General features: G+C 35.4%; 1 protein-coding gene across 14 annotated transcripts in view; it reads right to left on the bottom strand.

The window, feature by feature from the left end:
* The window catches only part of Slc4a10 (solute carrier family 4 member 10), a 270,855-nt gene that overhangs the window by 171,525 nt on the left and 74,036 nt on the right, over positions 1 to 25,294 (bottom strand). For 3 of the 14 annotated variants that reach the window (XM_028865837.2, XM_028866058.2, XM_028866462.2), the window contains exon 1: positions 15,078 to 15,699. The exons of 8 other annotated variants lie outside the window; for them this stretch is intronic. In XM_028865837.2, the coding sequence (XP_028721670.1) occupies positions 15,078 to 15,122 (45 nt within the window). In that variant the 5' untranslated portion in view covers positions 15,123 to 15,699. Of the gene's footprint in view, positions 1 to 15,077; positions 15,701 to 25,294 lie in introns of those variants that run through there. 3 more of the 14 variants (XM_028865602.2, XM_028866287.2, XM_028866531.2) reach the window with 3 other exon arrangements.

The raw sequence follows: 25,294 nt of genomic DNA, 5'->3' as shown, positions 1-25,294 counted from the left end.
CTTTGCGCCTTTCCTGAACTCACTTGGTAGCCCAGGCTGGCCTCGAACTCACAGAGATCCGCCTGGCTCTGCCTCCCGAGTGCTGGGATTAAAGGCGTGCGCCACCAACGCCCGGCTTCTTTTAATTTTTAAAGTTCATTAAGTCCAATTTTCACTGCACATATATCCTTGAATATGTGGGCTTCCACAAGATTGTTTTCCACTAACCACAGCCTATGCTCTTAAGAGAAAATAGCCTCTCTGTCGCCCAGCAGCTATCAATTGCCAATAGATCCTCAGCTAGAGGTAAGACTTCCTGTCTACCTCCATTTTCCAGGTTGGGATTTGGTCTGGCTTCAGCTTGCAGAGACAAGTCTTATGTACACTGTAGAATGATTGACAAGCACTGTGAGTACATATGTACAACTGACCTGCTTTGGAAGACATGTTCACTTGTAGTCATCTACCCACTGCCTCTGACTCTTACATTCTTTCAGCTTTCTCTTCTGAAATGATCCCTGAGCATTAGGAGGAGAAGATGATATAGATGTCCCAATTGGGGCTAAGCATTCTGCAGTTTCTTATTCCAATTCTTTTAGCTAGTTTTAATGCTTTCTGTCAGTTTATATTTGTTGAACAAGCCAATGGACTCTATAATGAAAACTTACTAAAGTATATCATTTATTTTTACCACATGTACTTCTCATTACTCTCTTCTATTCTTCCTCTTACTCCTTCACAGATAGTTCTCTTCCTCTTTCCAAGTAGTCCTTCTTCTGGTTTCATGGGGGGATGCCTGCATATATGCACCTGCATGTATGTCTGCATGTCTATTTGTTTGTGTGTAACACAGGATCCACAAATGAGTGTAAACATACAATATTTATCTCTCCAAGTTTGACTTATTTCATTTAATGACTTTAGAAACATTGTAAAATATTTCTCCCTACATTTAATGTTTTAATGAGCATCATTAGAAACAGAAGAACAATTTAAACTATTAGATGCATCAGGAATACTCAAACCCCTAAGTCAGTTAAACTCAACTACCCGGTCATTTTAATAAGTTATTCTCACTTAATTTATGAAAAACTCACATATCCACATTCATTCATCAATACTATGAATAAAGAAAGCCTCTCCCCATTCGTGCTTGAATTTTTACCTGGCTTGATTTCATGCAGTTCTTTTGCAGGTAATGAAGTGTGCATAAAAACCTATATGGAAGCCCATTCTCTTGCAACTCAAGTAAAAAACACAAGAAGGGATAGCAGAATACATATGAAATGAAAGAATAAGGGATAATACTGGAGGATCCATGAGAAAGTAGGGCTGGGACCAGGGATGCTGGGAAAGGAGAAGCTTCAGGTTAACCCAAGTCCTCACTTTATTTTCTGACATGTGGTCCCACTGAATCCAGACACCTCAATACTCTGCTGACTAACTTGTATCAAGAATCTCCTCTCTCTGCCTCTTGAGGGTTGAATGTGCAGGTGCCTGCCACGCTGGCCGGCTTTTACGTGGGTACCGAGGATCTGAGCTCCCACCCTCATGCTTATACAGCCAGTGTTTGGTCCACTGAGCCATCTCACAGCCCTGCTTTTTATTTTTATTGATGTTAATCATGACTTAATAAAACAAACTCCTAAAAATTTTAGTAATATCAGCATTCATTAAATAGCTAGAAATTATATCATCATGACTTCAGTTTAGGGTTCCATTGTTGTTATCTGTAAAATTACACTTAATATGTAGAGGAGATGCAGAAATAATCCCAATTATTTCCAATTTGAACACCATTATAGTTCTTTGCTCTGTTAAAAATACAATCTAAGCTTAAGCTCAAAATTTCAATGGATTATCTTTGAAAAACAAAGGAGTGCCTTTTGGTATGGTTCTCATTTTATTTTATACGTCTCTTAGTTTATTTTCTATTGCTGTGATAAACACCATGCCCAAAAGCAACTTGGGAGGAAGGGGTTTGTTTGGCTTACACTTTCAAGCCAAAGTCTATCACTGAGGGAAGTCAAAGCAGGGACTCAAGCAGGAACCTAAATGTAGAATGATCAAAAGCCACAGAGAAACACTGCTTATTCGCTTACTCCTCCTGGCAGGTTCAGCCTGCTTTCTTCTACACCTGAGGACCACCTTCCGAGGAGTGGCATCAAAAACAGTGGGCTGGACCCATTCACACTATTATCAACCAAGAAGATGCCCCACATGCTTGCAATAGAGGCCAATCTAAGGGGGAAATTTTCTCAGTTGAGATTATTTCTTCTAAGGTAGATGAATGTAGCCTGAGTCAAAAAAAACTAAAAAGAAAGATAAAAGAAAAGAAAAAATCACATTCAGCATTAATTCTTCCTATATTTCTTAATGGTAAATTACAATTTTATGTTTTCCAGAAATATTCTTAGAGGTTATCTACTCCAGTGTCTTAACTATCCACTGCGTATCTGACCTTTGCCTAAACAAGCATGATGCAGAGCTAGCTACTGTGTAAGGGGGCTCCTCCATGTTAGAAATAGTAAGGGATCACCTTTGTGTTCTTGGGACTTATCACAATGAAGATAGATGAGAAACAGAAGATGAGGCTGGTCAGATAGATAGATAGATAGATAGATAGATAGATAGATAGATAGATAGATAGATAGAAAGATAGACACACAGATGTTGATGGATATGATAGTTCTGTGATTGAGTACATGAGTTAATGAATGCAACCTCATTCTGTTTCCCTATGATTGCATCCCATTTGTTTAATTTTCCCATGCTCCAGCTATGTACGTGATCCTAGTTACTTTACTGTTTGATAAAAATAGTCCTAAGTTTTCTCTTTAACAGCTCAAAGTTTAATTTTTTATTTATTATTTTTCTCTCGTATAATACATCCTGACCACAGCTTCCCCTCCTTCCACTCCTACCAGTTCATCCTCATCATCACCTCCCCTCTCTCCCAGATCCACTGCTCCTCAATTTCCATTCAGAAAAGACATGCCTTCCAGAGACATCAACCAAACAGGAAATAACAAGATGCAACAAGACTAGGCACAAACCCTCATACCAAGGCTGGATGTGGCAACCCAGTAGGAGGAAAAGGGTCCCAAGAGCAGGCAAAAGAGTCAGAGGCACACCCATTCCCACTGTTAGAAGTAAAAAAAAAAAAAAAAAAAAAAAAAACCTAAGCTAAACAACCATGACATATGCAGAGGACCTAGCTCAGAACCATACAGGGTCTGTGGTTGTTGCTTCAGTCTCTGTGAGCACCTATGAGGCCTGCTTAGTTGCTTCTGTGGGCCATGTTCTTGTGGTGTCCTCCATCCCTCTAGCTCCTACAGTCCTTATTCTCCTTTTTCCTTGGGATTCCTAAAGCTTGCCTAATGTTTGGCTGTGGGTCTCTGCATCTGCTTCCACCATAACAGAGAAAACATACCATGTTCCTTTTCTTCTCTGAGATAGAAACAAAGTATAAGACAGTGAGTTAACTATCAACCATATGAATGTACTAATGTGTTCTGGAGAACATAGTTTGGACTTGTGGCTGAAATGTTCTTTTTATTTTTTCCTCTCATATAGGACCTTGTAATGCATGTTAGAATCTTTAGGCCTTCCAAGAACTCAGTGATACAGTCAGTCTTATCTTAGCATGCCCTATGTTTTAGCAAACTGTTATGTATTTGGGTAGCCAAATTAATTCAGTGCCTTAGATGAATGGAGACTAGTAAAACCAAAACTTAGTAGTATCACCAATTAAGCACTTACACGCTCATCACATAGAACAAAACTAATGACGGGGTGATAGAGCACAATAACTTGCTGTACAAGTACCTAATATATGTCTTTTAGATACTTTGCTATATGAATCTTGTGTTAAAATTCTAATGAGTTCTCATTTTAAAAATCTGAGTCCCAAAACTTAACATAATTTTCCAATTTATTTAAATATAAAGGAATACAAAGGCATTACTTTCTCTGGTAAAAATATCCCTTTACAGGCTTGAGAGATGGCTCAGAGAGTAAGATCACTGACTGCTCTTGTAGAAGACCTGGGTTCATTTCCCAGCACCAGTACAATGGCTTATACTACACCTATAACCCTTGTTCCAGGGGATCTTATGCCCTCTTCTGACCTCCACAGGGATCAGGCACACACAAGATGAACAGATATACATGTGGGCAAAACATTCATACAATAAAAATTTTAAATGATGTAAAATTTAAAAAAGAAAATACCAAATTTCCACAAGTCAAGTGCAGTGAATTCTAAGTGTAGTTAAACTTAGTTGTTAAAAAAAGTATCAGAATGATAAAATGTCAATAAATTTCTATCATTATCAGTAATAATAGGTCTTAATTCAACCTGTCAATACACTACATGCTTCTTCCTTGTGGGGGACAACATGTAACAAAATTTGCCCTAAAATTTACAGTGTTGGCTGGGCGGTGGTGGCGCACGCCTTTAATCCCAGCACTTGGGAGGCAGAGGCAGGCGAATCTTTGTGAGTTCGAGGCCAGCCTGGGCTACCAAGTGAGTTCCAGGAAAGGCGCAAAGCTACACAGAGAAACCCTGTCTCGAAAAACAAACAAACAAAAAAAAATTACAGTGTTAACTATATGTGCATTGTTGTTCAACAGATCTCTAGAACATTATCTTCCTACAAAACTGTAATTCTATATTCATATTGAAAAGCAACTCTCTTTCTCCTGCCACACCTGAAATCCCCATCTTGTTTCTAAGAGTTTAACTATTTTCTACACCTTATATTAGTTCAAACTTATAGTACTTATCGTTTTGTGATGGGTTATTTCACACAGCATAATGTTCTAAAGGTTCATCCATTTGCAGCAAGTGTCATAGTTTCCTTCTTTTTGAAGCCTGGATAGTATCAATTGGGTATAGTCACCATATTTTATTTACTCATCCATCTCTTCAGGGATATCGGGTTGTTTCCATGCCTTGGATAATGTGAACAGTGCATGAGGATGCAAATATGTCTTCAAAACCTTGCTTCAATTATTTCAGGTATACAGAAGTGAGATTGCATGATTGTAAGATCATCTACTTAAAGAGTGTTAAGAAATCCAGCAAACCAGATTTTTAATAAATATTTGCAAATGTATGGTTATGGGTATTTATTAATATCATATTTCATCTTATAAATCATAATCCTCTCCTATAGTCATACTTTTAAATTTTTGATATATACTCAGTAAAGTTTATCACATGTGTATAGAATTCTTCAAGCTCTATCACAGACAAGAAACAGAATGGGACCACCTCTCTGAGAGCTCCATATTATCTGTCCTGTATTAACTACTGTTTTGATTTCTCCCTCTTTTCTGTTTTCTCTTTCTATAGCCATTATTTCATATATTGGACCTTGTGCCATCTAACTTACTCTATCTTATTTACCTCTTTCACTTTTTTAGGGGATTACCTCAACCTTACTTTTTATACTTTGTGCTCAGTTTTTTATTTGAGCTTTCAGAGGTACCATTTTTTAATATAGCTTTTTGCCCCCATTCCACTCTCTGTTTCCAGTAGGCTTCTTTCCCTACTTGTTTTGGCTCCTATACTTTTTAGAAGTTTTCTTCAGCAGGTTTATAATCTTGTGTTGCCTATTAATATTTAGGAATTTTAATCTAGTTAGAAAACGATGAGTAAAGAGGAATGGAACAGGAAGAAACTATTCTCAACATAAATATATAAGTAAATATTTTTATAAAGAGTTTGAATTTCTGTAAAGAATGGAATTTGAGTTTTTCATGGGGATTGTGTTGAATCTGTAAATTGCTTTTGGAAGGACAGCAATTTTTTACAACATTAACCCTACCAATCTGTATGCATGGGAGTCTTTCCATCTTTTGGTGTCTTCTTCAACTTCTTTCTTCAATGTTTTATAGAGTTTTTTTTATTACATAAGTCTTTTACTTCCTTGATTAAATTTACTCCAAGATATTTTGTGAGAATATTATGAATGGAAATACTTCCCATAGTCATTGTTTGGTAGGATTTTGTAAAACTGGCCATCCTACTAAAGCAATCTACAGAAGATTAAATGTACTCTTCATCAACATTCCAACTCAGTTCAGTACGGAATTGGAAAAAATACTCAAACTGCATTTTGGAATACACAAACACACACACACACACACACACACACACACACACACACACACACACACATACACAATCCTTAATGACAAAAACTTCTGGAAGTAACACCACCCATGTGTTTAAGTTACGTTGCAGATATATATTAATAAAACCAGATTGGTATTGACATAAAAAAACATACACATTAATCAATGTAATAGAACTTAAAATCCAGACTGATATAAGTCCACATACCTCTGGCCACTGGATATTTTGACAAAGAAACCAAAAATGCACACTGGTTTGAAAAGATGGCATCTTCAACAAATAATGCTGATCAAAATGGATAGCTACATGTAGAATATCATAAACAAATGCTTACCTCTCACCTTGCACTAAATTCTAAATGAAACAAGGACCTTAATATAAGACCTGATACCCAAAATCCGATAGAGGAGAAGAGAGGAAATATGCTTGAACTTACAGGCACAAGAAATTACTTTCTGAAGAGGACCCCAAAAGCACAGGAATTAAGACCAACAACTGACAAATGGGACTTCATAAAACTAAAAGCTTCTTTATAGAAAAGGACACCATCATTCAAATGAAGAGTCAATCTACAGAATAGAGAAAAAAATCTTTACACGTCTGACAGAAGGTTCCTATGTAGAATATATAAAGAACACAAAAAGCAAACAGACCAATTCTTAAATGGGGGCATGGAACCAAACAGAAAATTCTAAAAGAATGAGATACATTTGGATGAGAAACATTTTTCAAATATTCAGCATCTTTAGCCATCAGAAAATGCAAATTAAAATTTCATCTTCCTCAGTCAGAATGGCCACGATCAAAGAAGCAAATGACAACAGATGCTGGCATGGATGCCGGGGAAAGGCAAACACTTACTCACTGCTGGTGGGAGTATAAACTGGTACAACCACTGTGAAAATCAGTGTAGAGGCTCCTCAAAACACTGCAAAGAGATTTATGACGTGCCCCAGCTCTATCCCTTATGGTTATATACCCAAAGGCCCCTATACCTGCTGATTGCTGCTCTATTCATGATAGCCAGGATATGGAAAATGCGTAGACACCCATCAACTAATGAATGGATTATAAAATGTATAAAATGTAGCACATTTACACAATGGAATATTATTCAGCTTGTAAGAAAGGAGAAATTATTACATTTACAGGTAAATGGATGGATTTGGAAACAATCATCCTGAATGACATAACCCAGACACAGTTTTTTTGTTTTGTTTTGTTTTGTTTTTTCATTTCTGGATGTTAACATTGACTCTTGAGATATGTGTGTCTCACTTTGAATAACCTTTGAATTCAGGAATTCAGTAAAAGACCACAGGGGTATGATATATTCAAGGGAGGAGAGATAGGACACAGTGGTATAATGGGTTACTAATAGTTATTCTGCTATTATTCAATATAATTGTTGACATATTTCTCTACTCTATAGGTCATAAGCAATATTTCATTGAGGTTGGCAATTTTTATTTTGGTTGTCATGATGTATTTTTTATAGTTCTATAATAAATAAGTCATAGTGCATTTGCTTATTTATTACTAATCACTGAATATATGTCAGAGTCTTTGCTGAAGTAAAAGACACAATTGATTTAAAATCAAAGATTTAATATTTGAAGGAGGAGATATATAGGTGTGTATTTTTTTAATGGCAAGTATGTCAATGTTATACTAAAAGCTGGCTGAGCAGTATAAATGGTGTATAAATAAATACTAACCTCATTGATTTATAGTAAAACTAAACATTATAAGACAAATAAGATATTCGGGATGAATAACAAAATTCCAGATAGATGGCATGGCTTATGCAAAAGCACAGAGGTATCAGTGACTTTGAGGTAGACAAATCTCTGCTACTTTTACTTTGACAGATGATTTTTTATGTATCACAAATGATTACACCTGATGGATGAAATCTCATTAACACTAACAATTTTACTATAATTTATATGGGATTAAAATACACCCAAGTCAGCAGCAGAACTAGAACTAAGGTCTAGTTTTCTGATTGCTATCCAGATCAAACCACTGAACGATTCGGAGTCTACATTCTGAGTGTCTTAGTTCTCTGGCTCTTCTCACTGTGGGATACAATTGCAGTAATAATAACTATAAATCACTGTAAACCTTACGATCCTCCATGATCACTGCTATGGAATACAGAGCATATATCATCTTATTATACTTCTAAAGAGATGCGTATTCTGAGACACTGGCACTAGAAGGCTGTCCCAGGGACACTCAGCTACATGTATTGAGGTTTGGTTCATATTTTTCAAACAACAGGTTGCCATAATTAGGCAATATCAAGTAGAAAGACTGTAACAGCAAGCAGCAACCACAGCTTACAGAGCAGCTACTGCAGTACCAGGGCTGATGATTTTACATATTTTACATGTATTATTTCTTTCTCTCTTTTTTGTTTTTTGTTTGTTTGTTTGTTTGTTTTTTGAGACAGGGTTCCTCTTTGTATCCCTGGCTGTCTAAGAACTCAATCTGTAGAACAGACTGGCCTCAAACTCAGAGATCTACCTGTCTCTGCCACCCAAGTTCTGGGATTAAAGGCATGCACTACCACCACCCATCTACAGGTATTATTTCTAGTGAAAAAGAAATCAGAAAAAAAGGAATATAATGAAAGCTAAGACACTGTCAGACCTCTTCCATGGAGTCTTCCATAAAAATTACAGAAAACATTGATCTATGCCACCCTATACATTTGGATGTATATAACAGTGGCTCTCAACCTTCCAGTACTGTGACCCTTTAATATAGTTCCTCAAGCTGTGGTGAGCCCCAACCATAAAATTATTTTCATTGCTACACAATAACTATACTTTTGCCACTGTTATGAATCACAATGTAAATATTTGTATTTTCCAATGGCCTTAGGACACCCGTTAAAGGGTCAGTCGATCTCCAAGGGGTCTCCACCCACATGTTAGGAACTACTGGTATGTAACCTGCAACAGTGACTAACAGCAGTATCTCTAGAGCTAGGCTTCCTGGCTTATGGCAATTTTAATCTCTACTAAGCTATTTAATTTCTTTTGTACCATACTACACATAAAGTAGAATTTAGTGATGATTTAAATTCACTTTAAATAAATACATAAATACATATCACAACTTTAACAAATTCAGTAGGAATAAGATCATAACAAATATTAATTAATCTAGGTACCTGATTGATGTCAGTTTCATCAATGTTTCAAGGAGAAAGTTATTTAACTCAACACTATGCATAGAGGTTTCCAGAGTAGCATCTCAATTTAACAGAGGATATTACTGATGAAAAGGAGGTTAAATAACTTTTCTAAGATAAAAAACAAAAAAGCCAGTAAGTGGAAAATATTAAATTTAAACAAGGAAGCCCAGGTCTACGAACTCAGCAGTTAGGTACTGTGCCTCCACTGCCTTCCTCTACAATATCCCAACATATTCATGCAACCTTTAACTGAAGTTGAATATAAAGGATGGGTAGATTGAATAATGATGTACATAATTATATGCAGCACACTTTGCAATATACTTCACTGGAACCTATCTCGCACTTTTTAAAGCATGCATCTGATGAAATATCCATTCTTTTAATCTTGTTTTCTTACTGATGTTCCTATACTGTTTTTAAAGACTTGGGGTAAAGGAGTCTTATATCTCTAAATGTCTTTTACCTGTTTATTAAGAAAGAAAATGATACTTGAAAATTTTATAGCAACTCAAAGCACAAGCTTTCTTCCAGAAATGTCTATGATATTCAAAGAAGTATTGAAAATGTGCTAGAACTCTACCATGTGTAACCCTCACTGTGTCTCTTTCCCAAGCAATATTAAATCACAAATTCTAAGAACAACACACAATGACTTTGGAAAAACTGGATTTTTTTTTCAAGAAAATGTCTTTGATTATATTTTGCTATTGTTCGAAAAATAAAGTTAAAGGCTCACTTCTATATCGTTTTGTTTTCACACTAAGATTGCAAGCATACTTCATCTTTTCAAATTTGGATTCTCATGCTGGCAAGGCAAGCAGTTTACCAAATGAACCATCTCCACAACCCCGTGAAATTTTACTTCTGACATACGTAGTATAGAAGCTATATTCAAAAAGAGTATTATATTTTGACTTTTCAATACAGATGACATTTTCTTAGGTCTAATACCAAAGTTACATCCCAGGAATCTGATCAGGGAGTTTATTTACATCCCAGGAATCTGATCAGGGAGTTTATTTATCTTTTCTGTTATTCTTGGGTAACCTGAAAGCCTCTAGTGTAGAAGATTAGCTTAAAGGTAATATTAATATATTACCAGTGATGGATCACTTTATCATTTCTAAATGTACAAAAAGCTAAGCTAAAATAGCCACTGACTCTCATGATTAGAATAGAAATTATTATATCAAATTTCTTTAAAAAAAAACAACAAAGTTCTTTTTATCCAAATATTTACCACAATGACATGAGTATTCACATATTAAATGATCCCACTAGATTGTCCTTGGTTAGGAAATGTCAAAAGCAAAGCCAAAGCTAAATCAGATTACCTACCAATAAAACAGAGTGACATTGGGGACAAGCGGGAGGTCTCTTAGGATATGAAATCTGGGACTTGTGAGTGTTTATGGAGAGGCTGAGTAATGCTCTCATATGCAATTTTGATAGAGAATTTTATTAAAATCCTTCATTTTGCTTCTACCCCCTACTGTGGCAACTAACTACTAAATCTACTCAGGAATTTAATTTTCATTCCTGACGTCTCAAAAGAGCTAGAGTTCTTTAAATGAATTCAAAATACAAGAGCTGCTCTTCTGTTCTTTCTTTTATTTTTCCCCAGGAATGAGGAGATAAAGAGAAAATAATATGTCCTTAGCTTGAACATAACGTAATGCTCAAGAATCTATGAACATAACGTAATGCTCAAGAATCTATGGTCTAGGATTCTAAAAAAAAAAATGTTCCTGTGATGGTCTATAGGCTAAAGACGAACTGGGATATTGTGCACTACTCAAGTATATCATATCCTTTCTGCCTCCTATCTTTTACTGTGTATCTCCTCTTTCTAGGCCACTCTACTTCTTCCACATCTACATGTACACATATTCACATAGAAAGAGAAAACATTAAACATTTACCATTTGGTCTGGCTTATTTCACATGACATGATTATCTATAGCTCCATCCATTTTCTCTCAAATGACCTAATTTTGTTCTTCATGGCTGAGTAAATCATCATTATTTATATATACCACATTTTACTCATCAATTCATCTGTTAACAAACATCTAAATTAATTCTATCCATGATATCATGCATAAAAATACAATGTTGAAACCCATCATCATGTACAATGAATATATCCTAGTAATATAAATAAAATAAACTTGCCAAATACCAGAAAGAATATTAATAATTTCATATTACATGCCACAAACTATTACAAGTACTCTATGTATATTAACTCATTTAATATAAACAATACTTTGAGGTAGGTGCCATCACCATCCCTTGGTTATGAATAAAGAAAGACTAAAGATCGTACAGCTGATTAATAGTATAGCTAAGTTTGAAGCAAGAGGCTATGGCTGACTTGATACTTAACCTCAGTACATACAGCTTCTTACATTAGCCCAGCTATTACAAAACAGAGTCTATTTGTAACTCAGCCTTGTATTTCTTTAATTGAAGGCTTTAATACAAGATACCAAGCACTTTGTAGGCACTACTGGGCAAAATGCCCAGTTTGGGACTGGAAAATAGGGGATTTGCATCTGTTCTACACACCTCTCTGCTATTTTCAGCAGGCATGTTGATATAAAACAGAAAAGAGTAACACCTACTGTCCGTCAGCCAGAAGCTAACACCTGCTTCCATTGCAGCTTCTCCAGTCCCCTTTCTCCGAGCCTGAGGTGACAATTCTCCGGCACTTTTCACCAGACCTCGCTTTTTTTCATCTAAGTGAGGTGGTGGACAATTATGATCCCAGCAATTGGGAGACTGGGTCAAAAGTGAACAAATTTCCAGCTAATATGGCTATACAGAAAGTTTGGGCAAGTCTGCACTAGACAGGAAGACCGTTTCAAAATTCTAAAGCTCTTAGAATTTTCACTCTGATGTGTCTAGTCAGATACTTTTTGTTCCAAGTACAGCTTAAATTGTCTAGTTATAGTCAGATTCTCCCATACTTCCTGCTCTTTATTTCAAATGTTTGTTGTTGTTGTTGTTTGGTTTTTGTTTTATTTTGTTTTGTTTTTTTTTGGGGGGGGTGGGTTTTGTTTTGTTTTTTTGGTTTTTTCGAGACAGGGTTTCTCTGTGTAGCTTTGCACCTTTCCTGGGACTCACTTGGTAGTCCAGGCTGGCCTTGAACTCACAGAGATCCACCTGGCTCTGCCTCCCGAGTGCTGGAATTAAAGGCATGCGCCACCACCGCCCGGCTTTATTTCAAATGTTTAACCCTAAGAGTAAAAACTCTCTTCCATAATACACATACCTATTAAATTATTCATACCTCACCTGGAATTGCAGCAACATCCCTATTTTAAATATGAGTCTCAGGATTTCTGCTTCCGGCTGCCTGCCAGGGATTAGGTTGAACTCTCTCTTAAAATAAGTTCATGTTGGCTTATGAATATAGAACTATTTTTTGAGATAGGGTCTTTCTGTATAATGCAATCTGACCTTGAATTCTCAATCTTCTTCTCTATCAATAAAATTGCGTTCTGCACAATTATTAATCTAATTCTAAATCTACCTTCGATTTCTCTAATATTATGAAATGTGCATGGGAGGAAAGGACAGTAATGTGTAACTCATACTAGAGTTTACCAGTTTACAGATTAAGTTAAAATTAATTGTAACAAATCACTTTTAAAAGTCAACCCAAAATATCTGAATTAATGTGTATGCATTTTCTCATTCATGCCTTGAAAGCAATAAATGACTTTCTTTTCTATACTTCACAGAACACTAGATACAATGTCCGACAAATGAGCAGCTTTCTCATAATATTCCCTCTATTAAAGAAATATCCAAATAATTATTTATGAATAGCTTATCTTTAGAGATCTTTATAATGTATAATGATATGCATTGTAAAACAGTGCAGATACAGGTAATCTTTGTAAAAAGACCTCTTGTTCCTAGTAACATTCACAAGAAACTTCACGGCTCAAAGTTCAAAACCATCTTGCTGAAGAGGAAGAATGGAAGGCATTCCATTTAAATGTCTGCTGCATTCTTCATTCCAATTAAATGTCTGCATTTCCCTTTTCAGTGCCTTGAATTTTGACAGAGTAAAAGATATTTTTCTGATGTGTAAAAAGAATGGCAATTCTGAGACTTTTTTTCATATAATAAAATCAATGATATTTAAGTGTCAGTAAAAAAAATAACCAAATACTTTATGGTTTGGTTCTTCTGAAAGGTCATAAACATGGGGAAAAATTAGCAAAATGCTGTGGAAATCAAGGCCTAGAGGAATCCTGAAACCATGCCAAGAAACAGAATGTACTCCTAGTGACTAATACATGCAAATACTGGAAATAAATTCTAACAGATTAAACAGGTTTTGTAGCAACTAAAAGGTATATTCAAATCATTCTAAAATTAATCAAGCTTAAGAATATGGCAATCTTCCCAACTAATAAGAATGTAAGCTGCTAAGTCGCCAGAATAACATATAAATTATGTCCAATATCAGTAGGAAGAATTTTTTCAATGTGTTTTTAATTAAAAAGGAAAAACAGCCCCTAACTGAATTTATTCACTGTTTCAGACTTTTTCCAATGTATTCATTTTTAATATTACATTTTTCACCCTGATGAGAATAAATAAATAATAGTCATGCTACCAAATTGTGAAGTCAATGCTGTCCTCTTGAGAAATGTTTTAACATTCATATTCTTTTGATAACAAAATTAACATATTTGATAGTTCTATAAAACTGACTCAGAAATGTGTAACATTAAAAATAAATAAAATACAGTTCTTTAAAAATCTGAGTGCTAGGCACATAATTCTGTTGAGAATACAATTCTGACAAGAGCCTAAACTAAATGAATTTTTACTTGAGAGGCTCGATATAGAGATAGATATAGATATTGATATTGATATAGATGAAAAACAGCAGAGCTTCAGTGCAAGGCAAATATAAAAATCCTATGTTCTAAGGATTTTCTACAGTTTATAGCTAACGACTTTAATGGAGTAAATTGAAAATGAAAGTAAGGAAATTCTGAATCTCTCTGGGTCAAAAATATCTTCAAGACACTTAGGAGCCACAAGCCTCCTTAATATAAAACAAATTTACAGTCTGCTTTCAGATGTGGTTCATGCCTTAGCAGAGATGAGATTAAAAGTTCCAAGAGCATCAGCAGATCTGAGAAATGATTAAAAAATGGCTTTAAATATGCCAGAGAATGAAATACAAATTTCACGAATTAGCTTACAGCCTGGATAAACATTCTTCTGCTCACTCAACTTCCATTGCTTTGTGCCTCACTCCAGTGCTAACAGCATTGATTATGTGATTAAATCCCAGATAACAACCTTTTTGCAATACATCAGTATTTATAGGCAGATGGTTATGATATACTATTATCAGTTTGACTCGCTTATGTTATTTTTATGATTTCAAGTAAAATACATAGTCTAAATATAATCAGAATTAATCTAGAAAAAATCTAAAAAGCCATATAAACCTTGTTTCTAATCACATAAAGTATATCCCCCTTTACTCATCTCTATCCCCCCAAAAAACCACTAAAGTAAAACAAACTCATACACACATGCAAATACTTCTTAGTTCATATTTGCCCATTATTATAATCATTACCTAGTCAAATATCCAAATGAAAAATGAGTTAATAAGCAATTATGTTGATTAACATATTCCAATGACTAAGATCTGGACAACTTTACATACCAATAGTATCATCACAATTCATAAGATCATACCTGATGACTTAGAGATTGTAAGTGCTCACAGCTTCCAGGCTGCATGACCTCTCTATTTCCAGAAACCCCTAAAAGACTGCATTTCTTGTCTTACAAAAAATAAGCTCAGCCATCTCTATCTCTCAGCATCTCCAAGGCTAGTGAAGAAACCAAACAGCAGATCTGTCCATCAGAATCTGTTTAAACCATCATCAGAGTATCAGCTCTCACGCACTGTTCACTGTCTCTTGTAGTTCCCAACACTGCATGCTAAGAGATGCTGACACAGTGGTGTTTGCTGATGCTGTTAATGCTGTCTGAAAACATTCAGCTTACTGCTTGGAGCAGTTCTGCATCATCCCAAAAGTCAGACACAGCCTTCAGGTTTCCACTTCTGCTACTACACAGATTCACATCCACAGAGAATTTTATTTCTTATCAGTACTTTAAAAATAGGCAATGCTTTATTTAATTAAGTATCCAATGTGTCTGTTGCAAATACCATGTTAAAAATGTCTATTAGGCAGGTTTCTCCATATATGACTAAGCTGTAGTATAGGGATGTAATAGGTAAATTTGTACTCTTTTCAAGAAAACTTCTTCCAAAGCACCAAAATAGAAGGACCTAAAGATGAAAAATTGCTACTCATAAAATAGTAGATAATTGTGAACAATATAAACATGTACATGGTATTTACATTTATTTCCAGGAATCTTTATTATTTGTTCTTTAGAACAACATAATCCAATTAAAAACATAGAAGATGTTTTTAATTCTACTTATAAAGAGTTAAAAATGCAAAACTGACCATCAAGTCCTAAGACTGGATGGCTGTTTAGCAAAGAGGCCTATGTAAAAAGGTATTGTGTAAACAGTGTGAAATAACATAATACCCCATGGTTTGAGGACTGTTTTACAGCAGCTTAGGAAACGGTACAACTGGTAGTAGTCTGGAAATAAAGGGCTTTGGATTACAATTGGAAGTTCTTTGTCTTTACCGTGTGATTAAACAGCATTTGTAGATAAATTGAAAACACAAAGACTAAGATCAAAATCAAATTAAGTAAATTCAATGTTAGAGCACAAAATATAGGTCCTTGCCTTAAAACAGCTCACACAGTTAGTACATGCTGAATTAATGATACTACAATACTTTATTTATATTCATGTGAACTAAACTATTGAAATTTCATAATAGCTAACATAATGCACAACAAGTAAAAAGTGCCTTATATAAACATGTAGACTGAAAATTCCCAGGCTGTCCGGTGTCTGATCATGCCAGAAATTAAATAAATAAGTAAATAAATAAATAAATAAATACCCACATGATCTTTTAAGAGGTCAAATACAACATCAAGATGCACCACCTCCTTTGGGCCACATAGCCCAAGGTCATGAGCAGAGCAAATACCACTACAGGGAACCCTGCAGAAGAGGAGCCAGAAAGAGTATAAGAGAGCATGGAGGATATGAAAAACAAGGCCCTCTAAACTAACACGATCAAAGCTCACATGAACTCACAGAAACGGACACAGCACACCAGATCCTTTGCATACACATTAAAGTTCCCAGTTTAGTGTTTTTATGAAATTCCTAGTGTTGGAATGGGTGGATCTCTGATTCTCTTGCCTTCTCTTCATCTCTTTTCCTTCTTTTTGTTTTGAACAATTCCAATGTATTAGTTTTTGTTTTGGCTTATTTTATTATTAAAATATTATTTAAAATATTTTATTTTATTTCATTATTATCCCTTAGAAGTCTTTGTTTTCTAATGAGAGACAGAAAGGGTGTGGATCTGGATGGGAGGAGAGGTGAGGAGGAATTAAGAGGAGTGGGGGGGAACATAATCAGAATATATTACATGAGAAAAAAATCTATTTTCAATAAAAGAAAAAATAAAATTTTAAAAAAGTAAATTAAAAAAATAAGTAGTGAACTTTAGATGTTGCTACTATTGTTATTATAGATTGACTAAAGGTTAAACTCACCTTCTCCCCTACCCACCCACCTCCCCAAAAGAAATTTGACTTCTTAGTAGCCTGATGCACACCTTTTCTTTAGGAAATTACTGTTTTCAGATGTACACATTTAAACATGGACTTGATATATTGACTGTACACCTAAGGAAAAAAGTTACAAATACAGAAGTATGGTTCACTTTGGTAGTGCTTATCTTCATATTTAAATATGTACTCATCTTTTGAGACTTATCTTCTCCATAAAGCCTTCCTACACCATATAATCTCCCTTTTATGTTCAATTCTAACATGTAGAAAATAGTGAACATTCGTATGCACCAGATACTAAATACGTGCTGATACCTTGAACACCACAAAGAATTGACTTCACAGAAATGGAGATAGTTAAATAAAACAGATGGAGATGCTACATAGGCTTCCTTTGTTTTGATGGCAGAATTAAAGAGAGATGTGGAGCACTGGCAGGTCTTCCTCCCTAATCTGGGGATCTGAAAGGGTCTCCCTAACAAGTCTACTACTAAAGTCTAGATGATTCTGAGGAGTCACATTTGAGAAGCAGTAAATACAATATGGCTTAGAGCTTAAAGTGCAAAGCCAAGGACTCAGCCTTGGAAGCCCTAGAAAAAGTTTGATTTTTGGCCTTAGGTGAATGAAATCCACCAATGTAACCAGTCTTGTAGTTTTAAGATTATCCTAGCTGCATGAAATCTACCAATGTAACCAGTGTTGTAGTTTTAGATTATTCAAGCTGCATGAAATCCACCAATATAACCAGTCTTGTAGTTTTACATTATCCTAGCTCCACTATGGACAAACAATTGAGTAAAATAACACTGGAAGAAGACAGAAAAGTTAGTAGGATGTTACTTAATTTCATCATTACATGATGACAGCCTAAACAAAGAGGCAATAGACATGCAGATGAAAGATTCTAGATACATGGCTTAGTTACCAGAAATAGAATTGAGGAAGGGGTATAGGAAATGAGGGAAAGAGAAATGTCAAGGTGTATTCCTAATCTCCTGTGTTATTGTATATCTTGTTTTATATACAATGTATTTTCATCACATTCTCTGGGGTTTGCTCTTTTTATATATGTTTCATTTATTTAATATATTAACTGGCACATCCAATAGTATATTGGCAATACATATTTGACTTGATATTTTTTAAAGAATGGGTAAGGAAGAGGGTGAATCTGAGAGGTGGTGTTGGAAGAGTGAAGGTAAATGTGATCAAAATACATTGTACAGAGATCCACAGCCAAACATTAGGTGGAGCTTGGGGAATCCCACAGAAGAGGGGGAGGAAGAAATGTAGGAGCCAGGGAGTCAAGAACACCAGAAGAACATGCCCCACAGAATCAACTAAGCAGGGCTCATAAGGGCTCACTGAGACTGAAGCAGCAATCATAGAGCCTGCATGGGTCTGAGCTAGGTCCTGTGCATACATGCTGTGGTTGTTTAGCTTAGGGTTTTTGTTGGACTCCTAAGAGTGAGAGTGGGGATGTCTCTGACTCATTTGCCTACTTATGCGTCCTTTTTCCTCCTACTGGGTTGCCTCGTCCAGCCTTGATGTGAGGGTTTGTTCCTAGTCTTATTGCATCTTGTTATACTGTGTTCAGTTGATATCCCTGGGAGGCCTGCTCTTTTCTGAAGGGAAATGGAGGAGCAGTGGATATGGGGGAGAGAGGAGATTGGGGAGAGGGATGGAGAGAGTGGAGGCTATGGTTGGGATGTATTTTATGAGAGAAGAATAAACTGAAAGAAAAAAGAAAAAGAAAGCCTAATAAAAGCCACAAAAAATTTAGCTGGAAATCTTGAGGAGAAATTATTTGGATTAAATTCCCTGTATCTTCCTTAATATGTATATATCAAATAAAACTATTAAAAGAACACAAAAAAACATGATTATGAAACTTTTATCATTCTCTTGAAGATAACTGAAATGAATATATATTATGAAATTTTCCTCAGTGATATCCTGCCAACATACTTGATTCTTGTAATAATATTAAAACATGTATACATACCTCTTAATCTATTATCTAATGATAAAATATTTTTGAATCAAAAAATATTTATTTGTTGTCCATTTTTAGATCCATATAATAGTAATTTAACATGACTAACCAATTAAATTATGAGAAATCTGGGAACTTGAGATATAGATCAGTGATTAAGATCATCACTGTGTTTCTATAGGACTAGAGATCAGTTCTCAGCACCAACATAAAGCAGCTCCAGCTCCTAGAAATCCAGTGCCCTCTTTGGCCTCATGGGTATACCCACACATGTGCACATATGCACATGCACATAAATAAATAAAAATAAGTCTTAAAATGAAATATATCTTTATGTCACTATAGCACTGTTAAAAATTATTTATTCATACAATATACTACTCACAGCATTATTATTGCAGTACAATTATCATAGAAAAGCAGAATGTCTATATATTTTTTCTGAAAAATGTTTCATAAAAGGGATGAAGAGTATTTAAACCTTGCAGAAGAGAAAAGCAAAAGAGTTGACTTGATTCCTTAGTTTTGATATAACAATTGAGAATGGGTGGTGTGTAAACAAAAGAAATGTGTATCAGTTCTGGAGTCTAAGAATTCCAAGATCAAGTGGTCAGTAGGTTCAGTGTTGAGTGAAGGTTTTCTTCTCACTAAAACTTCACATGGAGAGCATGGTAACTTTCTGGGGCCTTTTTATTTTCTGCAAGGAAACAAATGCAATTCTAAAAGGCATAGCCATCATGTTGGTGAGTTATCCTATTGGTGGTTGTGTTTTCAATAGGTGAATTTGAGAGAGGTAATAAACATCCAGACTCTAACAAGGCAAGGAGCACAAACTGAAGGTACCATTGATTTATTTATCTGTCAAACATAAGAATATCCCAAATACTAAAAGTTGAGCATCCTTAGAAGAGCAAATATTTTACAACTACCACATTTTTGTGATCTTATTTCAGTTCCCAGGGATCCAAAACTCTCATATTACATATGAAGTAACTAAAATTCAGAGAAATAGAGTCAGGGCCAGAAATCAGAATCCTGTATCTTTAGTTTCAAAGTTTCCCTAAATATAAGGTCATTGCCTTAATATTTATTTACATTTTTACATTTTATAGTGTATGCATTGTTTTATTGTGTGTGTGCATGCATGTGCATATATACATACTATGACCTATACAGAGGTCATAATACAGCTTGCAGGATTGGCTTATATCCTTCCACCAAGTGGATCCCAAGGCTAGATCTCAAGTTTTCAGGCTTGTGGCATCGGGCACCTATACTCACTGAAACATCTAGCTGGCCCAATATACTAACATTTTAAAAAATATGGATCAATCCTATCTGCCACTGTAAGATAGAAAAAAAATGCAAAGATTTTAAAATATTCCATCCTGTCTAAGTTCTGATTTGGAGATTTTTGTCTGAAGACACTGCAGTTTGAAGTACTGTCCTCTGCCCAAAACTCAGGCATTGAGAGTCTGGCAGCCAACTGGTGTCACTACTTAGTTGTGACTGTGATTAGAAGTGAAAATGCCAAATTCACCAATGGACTGTTAGGAGGGGGAGGCTGCTTAGAGGAAGCAGTTCACTAGAGGTTCCTTTAACGGGTGCAACCTGTGCTGATCCCTTCCCATGTGTCCTTTTGCTTCTTGGCAGCCATGACATTAGCAGCACCTGACACGTGTTTCGGGCAACATGATGTTTCTGCTGCATTGCTTCAGATCCAAAGTCATGCGGTTAGCCAACAGAGGCTGACTCCTCTGAAGTTATGAGCTAGAACTGGTCTTTTCTTCCCAATATGTGACCAGAAAGCAAAAAGACAGACTCTGTGGACTCTGTGGGAGGAAACAGAGAGCCAGCAAACAGGACGTGGGGAGCAATAGAAGACAGTGCAAAAGCCACAAATAGAAACTAGTTCTACTAATATGAATGCCTTTAAATGTCATAATGAAACCCATTACTTTGTATGCCAATTTAAAAATATAAATCAAGTGGTCTTCATTTATCATGGTCTCTTATTCCTTGTTCTCCCTCTCTGTTCTTGATCCAGCTGGGATCTCCCACTCCCCTAAGCTATCTTTCCCTTGGCCCTTACCCTTCATTTCCCCCACTCACATCCAAGTTGTTCATGTAGATCTCATCCATTTCTCTGTCATTGGGTGATCCCTGTGTCTTTTTTGGGGTCCTGTTTTCTAGGTAGCCTCCCTGGAGTTGTGAGTAGCAGTCTACTCATCTTTGTTTTACATCTAGTATCCTCCTAAGACCACATGAGAATAGGAAGAAGCAAAGTGCTAGAGAGGCCCACAGAAATCCACATAGATACCTCCACAATAGACTACTGGGAATGGTCGAGAGACAGCCCGAACTGACCTACTCTGGTGATAGGATGGCCAAACACCCTAATTGCCATGCTAGAAACCTCATCCAATGACTGAGGGAACCAGATGCAGAGATCCATGGCCAGGCCCCAGGTGGACTCCAGGAGTCCAATTGGCTAGAAAAAGGAGGGTTTGTATGAACGAGAATTGTTAAGACCAAGATTGGAAAAAACACAGGGACAAATAGCCAAACGAATGGAAACACATGAACTATGAACCAATAGTTGAGGAGCCCGCAAATGGATCAGACCCTCTGGATAAGTGAAACAGTTGATTAGCATGATCTGTTTGGGAGGCATGCAGGCACTGGGACCAGGACCTGTCCTTAGTGCATGAGCTGGCTGTTTGAAACCTGGGGCTTATATAGGGACACTTGGCTCAGCCTGAGAGGAGGGGACTGGACCTGCCTGGACTGAATCTACCAGGTTGAACTCAATCCCCAGGAGAGTCTTTGCCCTGAAGGAGATGGGAATGGGGGGTGGGCTCGGGGGAAGGCGGGGGGGGGGGAGAACAAGGGAATCCGTGGCTGATATGTAAAATTATATTAAATTATAAAATTTAAAAAATAAAATAAAAAAGAAATACACACACACACACACACACACACACACACACACATATATATATATATATATATATATATATATATATATCATCACCCCTTCACTTATTTTCTCAAGTATCTTTCACAGCAAAAAGAAAATCTGAACAGTAAAGAAGAGCAATAATGTAGATCAGGATTTATGCAAGTTCGGTGCTACCTTATTTGGGAAGAAGAAACAGAAAAGGTTTTTAAAAGATAACTAAATTGAAATATGGCCCAAATGTAATGCCATGCAATTGGTGAATATTAGAAATAAAAAACTTTTAGGGCCAGTGAGATGGTTCAGCAGGTAAAAGTACTTTCTGCAGAAGCCTGGAGACCTCAGAAGTCATACCATGTTGGAAGGAGAAAATTTATTCCAAAAACTGACCTCTGACTGCCACAACCATACCATGGCATGCTCACTAACACACATGCATGCACACAAACACACACAATAATAAATTTAAATGAATCAAACAGATAAGATAAAATAATATTATATAAGAGATCATAAAGTATGTCATTATGGTTTAAATATGAAATGTTCCTCAAAGGCTCCAGTATGGTAGGCTCAGTCCCCAGGACAGAAATGCTCAGGAGCAGAGTTTTCAGGGAATCATTGGACCATAAGAGCCCTGAACTCATTGATGATTGGGTTCATAATTTGAAAGGCTAATGTAAAGGAGATATGGAAACTTAAGTAAAAGGACCTAGTGACTGTATCTTGTTCCCTACACCTTCCTTTCTCCCTTGGCTTCCGGTCCACCAGGAGGTAAACAGCTTTCCTTTACCTGCCCTTGTACTCTGATGTTCTCTATCCCCACATGCCAGAGAGTCAATGGAGCCAAGTGGGCAGGGACTCAATGCACGTACAAACCAAATCTTTCCTCCTTTGAAGTTGTTTGTCCAGTGTATTTTATCACAGCATTAAAAATCTGATTAGTATAAAATAGTCAAAAACAATATATCTGTTTATGGAGTTAAATCTCAACTATGTAAAATGTACACAAAAAGAAAACAAACAATATATTGTAAAATATGGTGTCCTCATATTCACTTTATAAGTATAACTCTTATAGATGTCATCATTTCTTAGAAAAGAAGAAAATAATTTCTGATAATAGTTGAACAAATACCTTTGTTTCTCACCTACTTCTCTTTCCACTGACAAGTATTCCTTAAATTTGGGGCTTTTTAATACTTCCCTTGTATTTCTGCTCTAGTTTCGTGATAAACAATAAAACCTACTTTTAGTTTACCTTTACTTTTAAAAATTAATCTTATGAGTCTTCTATATCACTTACTGTGCATATGATTGAGGTTTTCATTCTTCATTCATATTGAGCTAATGCTAACACAGACCATTTTTGACAGATTAGTTCTCAAGTCAGCTTTGGTGGCAGATAAAAACCATAGTACAAAATGGAGTTTTTCTCAACTTTTGTCTTAATCACCATGGTTTGGTCCAAAGTGATTTTTACAAGCTAAGCAAGATGAGGAACTAGCTTAACTTCCTAGTGTACATGGAATATGGTTAGTTTTGAAAGCATAAGTCACAAAAAATATATAGTATGCAACAAAAACATCTGGAAAAATACCTAATGTGAAGAAACTGACCATTCTTATGAAAATGATAGTTATTATAATAAATAATCACTACTTCCTGATGAGACAGGTGGACTAGAGCATAGATATCAGTTTATATAAAGTGCCAGTGCCAAAAAAAAAAAAAATTTACTTGTCTCCTATGTGAAATGGTAATGTTTCAGTACACTTATAACAACAAACTGCAATATAACTCTAGTCTTTTTTAACTTAAGATTTTAATTTTTCTAATTTCATCATCATTCTGCTAGTTCCCTTAGTAAAACTGTGTAATGTGTCAAACAATAAAGAAAATAAAAGATGTTACAATTTTCTACGTGATATTGTCATTACATTTGACTGAATTTTTATACTTCACAGCTATTCACACTGGAAAACTAAAAGATCAAAAAGACAGGAAATCAATAAAAAATTTTGTATACAGAAATAGCTAATCTTAATATTTATTTGTTTGATTAATATTTACTAAAAATTACATTAAATTCTTCTCTACTAAAAATATATTAGATAGATAGATAGATAGATAGATAGATAGAGATATAGAGATATATAGAGATATATATCCACCCCCAGGGCAGTATTTTCTATAATACAATATTTAATGGCTAAATGATACTGAATTAATATATAAATATTAATATAAAAATATATAATACTATATTTTAAAATTCTCTATTTTACTTTTAATCTTATAAATAACAACACAATCAGCATCTTTTGTGCACTATTTTATATATTTTCTTCTTCCCTAAAATAATTTCCCATAAAAATATTCACCAGGTCAAAGGATAAAACATATTTTTAACGGTACTGGAGGGAATGTGAACATTTTGGAGGCCTGACACAAAAAATTATTAAATTTCTCTCCGAAACTCTTGCTACCTATTTGTGTTCCCTAACAGTAATATATATCTCTTGCCTTATTGTTTTATCCAATTGGATTACATTATTTATGTAAAATAATAGCTGCAATAAGTTAATATAAATGTTTTAAAATGAAAAGACTTACGTTAAGGCAAGCTTAAATTAATAACTAAGCAAATTAGAGTTATCTTTATTAGTGGTCAGTGAACAATGAAATTTTAGGATAAATAAACCTACAGATAAATTATAATGATTGTCCCTCCTGAGTGAATGAACTCAGGGTTGTCAAGCAAAACAATTTCCCTTTGAATCAAAGTTACCAAGCAATAACAAAGTAGATTGATTGTAACCCAGTGAAATGGAAGATGCATACTTAGTCTTTATTTTTCCTCTGTGACATTTATAGAATGAAATGACCTAGAAAGAGTGAGTCATTCATGAAACAGAAAGAAAACAGCCTTAGGAAACCTTCAAATGTCTCAGACAAACCCTCTGACAAGAAACAAAGTAATAAGGTTCCAAGTATCATGCATATACACAATGTTTTCATGTGTAGATTTATTTCACAAAGCACCATTCCAGTGCTGAGGATAGAAACAGAAAATGATTAAATTTCAAATTTTTTACTGTTAAAAAATGATCCTTGGAATAAATTTTTCTGATGGTCTTAACTATCACTGAAACATAACTTTGTTCCAAAGCCTTCAGTGGATATCTGAAACACAACTAGTACCAAGAAATGTATGTGCTGGTTTTCTCTTCTTTAATACATACGTACCTCTCAGAAAGTGGAACATATGAG

Source organism: Peromyscus leucopus, chromosome 4 (genome assembly GCF_004664715.2).
Source record: "Peromyscus leucopus breed LL Stock chromosome 4, UCI_PerLeu_2.1, whole genome shotgun sequence".
Classification (NCBI taxonomy): Eukaryota; Metazoa; Chordata; class Mammalia; order Rodentia; family Cricetidae; genus Peromyscus; species Peromyscus leucopus.
This window is presented reverse-complemented; position numbering and strand designations above follow the sequence as displayed.